Raw genomic sequence first — 10,540 nt, 5'->3', positions numbered from 1 at the left:
TGGAAAAGTGGTTTCCAAGGAGAAGTTTGCATCGAATGCATGTGTTGCAAAGGAGGAACATGATTCTCAGTGGGAAGGCCATCAATCAGCTTTCCAAGCATCGAGGGATCGCTTTGGTATAGTAGGGTGTTTAATCAACAAGAATCCATCAAGTGTTGGATTGGGTTAGCAGCAAAAGGAGAACATTGGTTGAAGTGCCAAGCCATTTGCAAGGCAAGGCATGTTAGTGAACCCAAGTGGTTTTCATGGAGATTTTTCCATGTAGGATCAATTGATAGAACTTGGGAGCTTAGGATATTTTTTAGCTCTCATCAAATAACCTGCTTTTGTGGGTCCAAAAGCCTGTTAGTGGGAAGGAGTGATCGAAACTTCGATTAGGGGTAAAATTTTCTAAAAATATAAAGGTGCTCGAAATCTCTCAAAACTCGAATGACCGCATCCGTATCGGTAGTACGATCCCAATGCAACTTATTTCACTCAAAACAGAGTTCGTATGAGAAATTTAGAGCTTGTTGTCCGTTTTGTTAAACAGGGAAAATGTTGTGACTGGGATGCTGACTAGGCATCTGTACAACCCGGTCAGAAAAAGGAATATTCTGGGGAATATTTTGAGAATATTTCAACATATGGATCAATGGGATTTTGACACTTTTCGGCATCGGATTGGGCAAAGGCATTTTTGGTTGACCAATATGAGGGTGACATGTGGCAAGCCTGGAGGCGCCATGTGCCCTCTCAAAGGTTGGTTAAAAGTTTGTTTGGCAAGCCAAGGAGTCGAACTCATGACCTTGCCTACACAAGTGCAAGTATCCACCTCTATGCCACACGTTGGTTCTTAACTAATATAGAGTGCACATTTTATTTAAAGACATAAACTTTGGAGTTTGGGAGTTAATCGCTAGGGTTAACACTGTCCCATGAGACCAACACTGCAAATTAATCGATAACATTTAATGCTAACCGTGCTTAATGCACTAAGAAGGTTTAACAATTAATTAACCATGCTTAACCATTAACTAAACAATAGTTAAGTTGGCAGATCTTTTGGCAGAGTCGATAAATCCGGAGCTACCTCCAAATTTGGGGGAGTTAACATGAGTTTTTCCAGACTTAGTGGAGATTTCCTAGGAGAAACTAAAGAGGCCATAACTTTAGCTATTTATGACCAATTTTGGCTCAAAAAGAGTCATTCCTAGATGATTTGGATGCTCTTAACACAATGGAATAGTTTGCAAAGGAAGAAAGGCACTTTTGTATGTGATTTTTCTACATTGAAGTTTAAGGAAGCTTAGGGCCATGAGGAGAGGAGGTCAAGCCTACATCAGCTGAAGTCCAATTGCAGAGCTTGGAAAGTCATTTTTGTGGTTTTTGAGTCTTCTGAATCCAATGGAGTAGGTTGCAAATCCATTGGAGCATTGCAAGTGCATGCAATCAGATAATTGACCATTAAACCAAAGAGGGCCTAGCCATTGAAGCAAGTCCAAGAAGATGTAGCCCAGGAGGGGTGAACTCCTTTATCAGTTTTGTGTTTATGAGTTTGTTGTGTTTTACTTCTCTGTAATTTTACTTGTTGTATATGTGTTTAAAACAATTAATTAATTTCATAAATTTCTCATAAAATACACATAACGCTTGACACATAAATCCTCATATTTTGGTTACTTTAAGATGATCCTAAACACGTTTTTAATACTGATGAGGGAGATGGCATAGCATTAACAAGTTTTCCCAACATTTCAGATCACTCTCCCTCTCTCTCTCTCTCTCTCTCTCTCTCTCTCTCTCCCCACCGCTTCTTCTATTTCTCTATCCCTCCCTCCCTCACTCAATCCATGCTTCACAACAACCCCCCCTCTGTCTCTCTCCTCTCCAAGTTTGTCTTTATCTCCCTCCCTTTATCCTTCTCAATCTATCTCTCTCCCTTTCTCTTACTCACTCCCTCTCCTCCAGATATATTTATATCTCCCACCTCGCTCCTTCTCTGTCGCCCCCAAATCTCTCTCTCTTTCTCTACCCTCCAGCTCTATATATATTTCCCTCTCTTTATCCTTCTCTATCTTTCTCTCCTTCCCTCCCTCCCCCTCTCTCATTATCTTACCCACTATGTCATTTCTCTATCTCTTATTCCTCCTCTTTCTTCCCCCTCCAGTCTCTCCCCCTTCTCTTTCTGTACCCCCATTACTCTCACTCTCTCACACAACTTATCTCTCTTTCCTTCACAACACCCCCCTCCAACTTTGTGTCTCTCTTTCTCCCTATTTCAACCACAAATATCTCCCTCCTTATCCCTTCCCTACCCTCTTTCCTTATCTCCCTCACTTCTTGACTCCCACTCACTATCTCCCCTCACTCACCTCCCTCCTGTCTTTCTTTCTTTCTTTATCTCTCTTGGCCCCTCTATCACTTCCTCTCTCCCCCTTCCGACCTCCCAAACCAAACTCAACCATTTCCCACCAACTCATTCTTCCCCAATCCCTGCCCCTCTCTCTTAAGCTCTCTCTTTCTTTCTCTTTTTATCTCACTTATCCTCTCTATTCGTCCCTCTCTCGCCATCCCCACTGCCCCAATCCCAACTCCACCATTTCCCATGTGTTAAAGTCACTATTTCCCTGTGCTAAAGTCATTAGTTATTTCCATGTATCAAAGTCATTAGTTGTAGGAAGGTGTGCATGTTCCTAGCACTAGAAGCACACACAAAGTTTTGGCACTATGAACGTGCATGCATTATTAGTACTAACAACATGCATGTGCTAGGAACACACTCACATTTTTAGAATTTATTTTTTTCTTGATGGGAATCATACATGCTCAGTGGCTTGGTTGCTTCAGATATAGGTTTAGGATCACAAACCTGGTGGTTTGGGCTACAAATACATTAAAACATCAATTTTTGAGAAATCAAATGTATATCTATCTTTGACCTTACTTTTATATAATCTAAACAAATGCATTTTCCATAAAATAGCATCCACATATAAAGTCACTTGTGTGTGTGTTTGTGTATATAATATTAAAAAAATAATACTTTTTACTATTTTTAATACATTATTCTCTTGATTGAAATATATTAAAATCTTAAAAACCTCTCGTCTATTTCCACTCTAACTTTCTGGGGCTTTAACCATTAGGAAAAAAAATTATATGGTGCACTAGGAGACATTAATACTTATCATCCAAAGAAAAGAGAATGTTTGATAATGGTATGACCATTTTAGGTTGCATTAGTAGAAGATCTTATAATTTCAAGGATATAATGATTTCCATATATATATACATATATATATATATACATATACATATACATATACATATACATATACATATACATATACATATACATATACATATACATATACATATACATATACATATACATATACATATATATATATATATATATATATATATATATATATATAGGCAATTGGCTCAATCTCATACTCACGTGACACAGGGTCGATTCCAATCGTTACCACTATAAACTCTAGGCGAACCATGTCACCCCCAACACACTGCTCATGGGTAAACTTGAGGGATTTGAACCTGGAACATAATACTTCATTTTCAAGGCCATCGCTAATTGAGATTCCCCAGGGGCTCTAATATATATATATTGGAAAAATAGTTGTGCACAAGAATAATGTGTTCTCTACAACTCCACAAGTTTTTGTAGCAAGATTCCATCATTTAGCTACTCAAAAGCTACACTAATGGAAACATATACATTATATTTTGCTTGAAAAATAACATAATGATGTTAACAAAACTCAATTAGGCCTAAAGTTTTAATGTCATATTACAAGCTCAAAAATCACGCTAACTTTTACCATATCTTTTACCTTCTTCTTCTTCTTTTTTAATTCTTTTTATACATAATGAGAGAACCTATCATAACTCAGTTATCAAACCAACAACGGGGACAACCATTATTGACTCCTATTTGTGAATGTAGGCGGACTTATTGCTATTATTCAATGACAACTACACCTATCATTACTCAGTTATCAAACGAACAATGGGGACAACCATCATTGGCTCCTATTTGTGAATGTAGGCACACTTATTACTATTATTCAACAAAAAACACAATACCTAGAATTACTCGTTGGTGATCTATAAAGGGGCAGGCTTTCACTCTTGTTGCCTCTAGGTCCTAGGCAATCAACATGTTTCCTTACATCCAAGGAAGACAAGTTCTTAGTCAAACAAAAACAATTTTAGAGCATACTCCAAACCCAGTTTTATCTCATTTCATAATAATTATTTAAAAAATAAATTAAAAAGAAATACAAAACAAAAAAGAAAAAATCTGACTATGTCAAATTGGACATCCTTGATAAGATTAAGAAAAAATCTGACTATGTCAAATAGGACATCCTTCTCGCAACTCTTTAATGAAATATTACCCCAAATTTAACGCACTATTTACATAAGTAGGAGAAAACGGGATAAACAACATAATTAAGTGGATCAAAATGATCTATAATTTTGATATTAAACATCTCTAGAGTTTTGGTGTTTAGAATGATTTGCAAAGAATCCTATCTTGTTGTACTTCCAAAATCTAACAGTGTAACCCAATGATTCCACAACACCGTGTCGTAGTTATTAGTCCACCAATTCTTATTTTTCATAAATGGTATAGAAGCCATTTTGAATGGACTTCACTATTTTTCCAATTTGAGTTATGAGCGGTTAGGTGTACATGTCATTCTCGCTCTCCGCGGGAGAAAATAAATGCAAGTCTCACGCTCTGTGATCAAATTAGCAAAAGGGTTGAAGGCGTTACGCGTCCTAATTCTCTCTGGTTTTCAGAATTAGGGTTTAAGGTTAAAGAGTGTTTTCTTTCTGCTTTGGCTTTTTCTGTATCTCTTTGTGGAGATGGCTATGACAGTGGACGTGGTGATAGCCGGCAACGTTGTCCGCGACGCTATTATAGGAAGCGGCTCGGCAGTGAATATAATGCCTTATCATACAATGAAAGCTCTGCGCCTCCAACCCACGGGGCCGAGTGCTCATTCTCTGAAAATTCCTAGCGGGAGTGAGAGTATCCCAGCAGGTGTGATTGAGGACGTTGCTGTTGATGTTGGCCGGGTTCGAATCTTGACCACATTCCATGTTTTGCCACTGCCGAATCCCAAGAACTCCTACTCTCTGCTGCTAGGCGCGCCATGGCTGTATAACGCGAGGGCGATAATAGAATGTAATAAAGAGAGGGGCACTGTGGTGAAAATATGTGGGGGTAACGAGACCATTGCTATTCCTGTAGGGAAGAAGGCCAGTGGTGAGCGGGAGGAGTTATTTGTCACTAGCGTTGAGATAGGTAAATCATTAACCAAGTGAATAAATTATGCACTCTGTTTTCACTTTTTGACTGAAGATGCTCAGATAATGAGGACTTATCTATCTCTGGCCAAACTGTTTGGTCATTTTTTTGGTGTTTCAAGCTTACTGCATCTGGCCAAACTGTTTGGTCATTTTTTTGGTGTTTCAAGCTTACTGCATGGACAAACCATGCAAATCATACTATCTTCTGGTACCTTTTTTTCCTTAGACTTTCATGCGGTGTAAAAGTATGAGAGGATATTTTTACCCTCTCCCAAGTTTAAGCATTAACTTGATATTTCAGCCTTTCCATATGTATATTGGGACTCATATGATATTAATACAATCGAGCTCTTTTTGTACTGAATAAATTATGCATTCTATTCTGCTACTTTTAATCTGGCAAGTCAATGCAATTTCTAAAGTGTTGCGATTTCTCCTAGTTTTGCGCATTTAGTACAATTTTACGGTCCCCGCGCTATAGTTTCTATCAGAATAGGTAGAAGTTTTCCATCCTCCCTAAGCTTAGAAATAAATGTATGATTTTGCTTTATAAAGTGAAATAATTGCTCTAATGGAGCAGCAAATTAGTGAGTGGTTTTTACTTGGTTTTGCAACATTAAAAACGCTATAAAGTTTGCGTTCCAAATTTCACAATCCATCTCAAAATCTCTTACTTTCTTGCGCATCCTGATGCATTTGCTCTATGTCATGACAAATTTCAACACTGATACATGCTTATTGTAATCTTTATATTTCCATTTGTTTGTGAACGGTATTAAGTTTGGTATTTTTATTTTTATTTTCGAAAAATTAAAGTTAATGGGATATTTTGTGTATTATTTATAATTTTAAAATTTCTATTTTCATGATAATTTTATTTATATTTTAGAATATGATAAAATATATTTTTGCTTTATGTAAGTCTGATTGCAAAGAGTTAAATTGGGAATATTGTAAAAGGTTTGGTAGCTTTTCCAATATTTTTTTTGGTTTTAAAAGATGGAAGGAGTATTAAAGAAATTTTCCAATATTATTTCTTGTTTTAAAGGATGCAAGGAATATTAAAGAAATTTTCCAATATTATTTCTTGTTTTAAAGGATGCAAGGAGTATTAAAGAAAAACTACAAATGGAGGGGAGTGTGTGGAGGGGGAGGAATACATGTTCAGCTTCTGTTACGGACGATGACGAAGGGGAGTGTGTGGAGGGGGAGGGACACATGTTCAACTTCTATCACGGATGATGAGGAAGGGGAGTGTGTGGAGGGGGAGGGACACATGTTCAGCTTTTGTCATGGATGATGACGAAGGGGAGTGTGTGGGGGAGGGGCACCTGTGGAGGAGGAAGGGCACCTGTTCAGATTCTGTATCTGAACATATGTTCTGGGGATAAACTTCACCATAGATAAGCCTTCAGATTCTGTATCTGAACATATGTTGTGAGGATAAACTTCACCATAGATAAGCCTTCGGCTTAATAAAAGGTCTTATGTTTGGTCTTCTCTTTTCTTTGTTTAACTAGTTTTTATTTTTTTCAAATTTTCCAATAATTTTATATTCAAATTAAAATGTTTTTTCTTGTATAGGCAAGGTGCATGGTATTATGCATTCAATATTGCCTTTGATAACCAAAAACATTTGAGGAGGAGTGCGAGGGGGAGGGACACATGTTTAGATTTTGTCAAGGTGCATGGAGGGGGAGGGACACATGTTTAGATTTTGTCAAGGTGCGTGGAGGGGGAGGGACACATGTTTAGATTTTGTCAAGGTGTGTGGAGGAGGAGGGACACATGTTTAGATTTTGTCAAGGTGTGTGGAGGGGGAGGGACACATGTTTAGATTCTGTTAAGGTGCGTGGAGGGGGAGGAACACATGTTCAGATTTTTTCAAGGTGCGTGGAGGTGGAGGGACACATGTTTAGATTCTGTGAGGGACGATGAATTTGTGGAGATGAATCTATGGAGGGGGGGGGGCACCTATTCAAATCATGTTCAAATTTTGTCAAGGACGATGAATGAATCTGAATAGTGCCATAAGGATACACTTCACCATAGATAAGCCTTTGGCTTAATAAAGGGTCTTCTATTTAGTCTTCTCTTCTCTTTGTTTTAAAGAAGTCATAAGTATTTTAACTAGTTTTTAATTTTTTCAAATTTTCCAATAATTTAATATTCAAATTAAAATGTTTTTTCTTGTATATGCATGGCGCATGGTATTATGCATTCAATTTTGCCCTTGATACCCAAAAAATTTGAAGCTACTCCAAAATTTAGCATTATAAATTGAATGCAATTATTTTATTATTATTATTCAAATTTATTTATCTACAATATGATCGGTTTAGGTTTTATTTTGTAATTATTGTATTGAGTTCTATACAGTCACAATGTCCTTGATGTCGCCCTTGCTGTTGTAACCGGTAATAGTGACTCCTTGATGTCGTCCTTGTTGTTGTAACTGGTAATAGTTGGCATTGTTGTCGTCCTTGTTGTTGTAACCAATAATAGTTGGCAAGGATTGGCAAGTCCTTGTTGTCGTAACCGGTAATATATTTGGCAATAGTTGACAAGCATTTTGGAGTTTGTTTCAAATAAATTAATTATACAAGTCGAGATTAATATAGTTGGCAAGCATTTTGGAGTTTGTTTCAAATAAATTAATTATACAAGTTGAGCTTAATAATTTTTAGGGTGTCATGCGCATTAAACCTCAAAGATTATCTTTATTGAATTTAAAGACATTGTTAAGAGTTTATGTATATATTTTGTTGGTAAAGTTGTCATTGATGTCAGTATGATGACAAACCCTAGGAGAAAACCCTATCCCTAATTGCAAACCTTGAGTGCAAAACCCTAACTCTAGCATTGCTTGTTGAGGATGAAAACCCTAGGTAAAAGCTTTTGTTGGCACTAGGCCTAAAGCTATATGATGAAACCCTTGCATTAGTGTCCTAAGTACTAACCCTAAATGCCCAAGCCTTATTGAAGATACCTTAATCCTAATAAGGAGCCCTAATCCTAATGCCCTAGCATCTAGCCTTGTTGAAGCATACTTTAAGCCTATGAACATAAATGAAACCCTAAACCCTAAATGAAACCTAAACCCTAGATATAGACAATATCCTAACCATTTCTGCAAACCCTTGGTATATGGAAAAGCCTCTTGTTGAAACAAACCCTAACCCTAATTCACATTCATGAAACCCTAACAATGAAGAAATGAAACCCTAAACACTAGATCTAGAAAATATCCTAATCATTTGTGCAAACAATTGATCCATGGAAAAGCCTCTTGTTAAAACAAACCCTAACCCTGATTCACATTGATGAAACCCTAACAATGAAGAAGTCATAAAGTGTATGAAAAGCCCTTGTATGCGACCTTTGATCAGTCTATTTGAGCACTTTGAATGGACTTGAAGAAGAATTGGGACAGAGCTTCATATGGACCATTGTCGCATGTATAACCACGTCAGGCTATTAACATAATAACCAGCAGAGGTGACAGAGCAAATTCATATTGACAGGGTTTATTGACCTGCTCTACAATAATGGAAAGAAACTCTGTATCAGTGCAGCAAAGTGAGCAAAATAATACAAATGAATAAAGTACGTATAGTGGTCCAAGAAGATACACAAATCAATCATCTGTTCAATCTCTGTAAATTTTAAATATACAGTGGCATGGGTCGGCTTGAATATTCTATTACATAGCTCGGCTCCAAACAGTCAGGTCGGCTCCATTACTGTTCTGGATGAATTCGTTAACCACGGAACAGAATATTCGGACATCTGAGGCGTCCCTAATGTAAAATGACACTCCTTTGCAAACCTCTTTTGGATTTGTTCTAGCGTCATATTCAGACCTACAGTGACATTCTTTTGGAGGCATAGACTAGCACCTGCAAAGATCTCTGCTGTCATCATTCGAACTTGTGAGCATTCCTCAAAAGGGTAGCTCGGACCTGTGGGCATTCCTCAGAAGGGCAGCTCGGATATGTAGATATTCAGACCTGTGGTTATTCCTCAGAAGAGCAGCTCGGACCTGTAGTTTAGCTCTCTACAATTTTCTCGGACCTGAGTTTTTTTTGGAGGAATAAAGTCCAACTTTGCGACTTGTAGTGTCATTTAATTGCAGACCTACAATAACACCTTTTCGCAAGATTTGTAAAGATATTCTGAGGTTATTCTCTGCAGGTCAGTGGAAGATTTCTAGTGCAGACCTATAGTGACACTCTTTGAAGACCAACGAAGATATCCAAGCACCTCTAGTGCAGATCTACAGTGACAGAATTGTAAAGACATCTTCTGCAGACTGTGGTTAAAGGGTCAAGATTATTTTGCAGTGAAATACCTCTTGTGAACTTAGGTTGGAGGGACAGTTTTGGATTTGATAGCTGATCTTTGGAAGCACAATAATAGTTCTTGATTTGCTGGCCTTAAGTGTTGTCTAATAAAAGGATATCTGCTCTGCAACATATCCTTTTATATTATATAGAGGAGTCTATACGGGGTTGACTCTGTGTGCAGTGGTCATGAGATTTATTCCTGCTGAATTCTTTCATATATAAAATATTATTTTAATCACTATGTTAAAGAGTTAGAATAGGCTAATTCTCGCTGAATTCTTCAATATATAAAATATTATTTTAATCACTAGGTTAAAGAGTTAGAATGGAGTGGATACATTAAGGTGGTTTTAAAAGGAGTTGTTTTTAGTGTGACTTTTTAGAGTTTTTGGTGTCGGAATCCGGCATAAAAATTTGTGGTGAAATCATGATTTGTGTTATTTAAACTATTTTTTTGACTCTATATATAGATTCAACACCCTAAAAAACCCCTAGGGCACCCGGCGTAAAAATTTGTGGTGAAATCATGATTTGTGTTATTTAAACTATTTTTTTGACTCTATATAGATTCAACACCCTAAAAAACCCCTAGGGCACTTCTATTGTGCAGGGTTTACCCATCAAACTTGTGATTTCAATGAATCCCTCTTAGATTTTAGAGAAAATCCACTGGAAAAGCTTCCAAAAAGTCGCACTAAAGACAACTCCGTTTTAAAAAGAGAATTTTGTAAGTGCTTGACTTAAAAGTGTTTAGTTAGTATTATTTTGTACTTATTTTACAAATAAAAATATTATTTTTAGTTTATTTATTTTAAAATATATTCAATTTATTTTTTAACGAATATATTTATCTATAATGTACATAG

At 36.9% G+C, this 10,540-nt stretch overlaps 1 protein-coding gene across 1 annotated transcript; it reads left to right on the top strand.

Annotated features, from left to right (window-relative positions):
* Positions 1-4,881: 4,881 nt before the first annotated feature.
* LOC149209721 (uncharacterized) lies at positions 4,882-5,343 on the top strand. Its single transcript, XM_089398720.1, has one exon. It carries the CDS (start codon positions 4,882-4,884, stop codon positions 5,341-5,343), a length of 462 nt encoding a protein of 153 aa, XP_089254846.1.
* The last annotated feature ends 5,197 nt before the right edge of the window (positions 5,344-10,540 follow it).

The sequence above is a fragment of the Pinus tabuliformis genome, chromosome 1_2, assembly GCF_031772625.1.
Source record: "Pinus tabuliformis cultivar Carrire ecotype Pingquan chromosome 1_2, CPIR1, whole genome shotgun sequence".
Taxonomy (NCBI): domain Eukaryota; kingdom Viridiplantae; phylum Streptophyta; class Pinopsida; order Pinales; family Pinaceae; genus Pinus; species Pinus tabuliformis.
The sequence above is the reverse complement of the archived record's forward strand: the minus strand, read 5'-3'. Positions and strand labels throughout refer to the sequence as shown.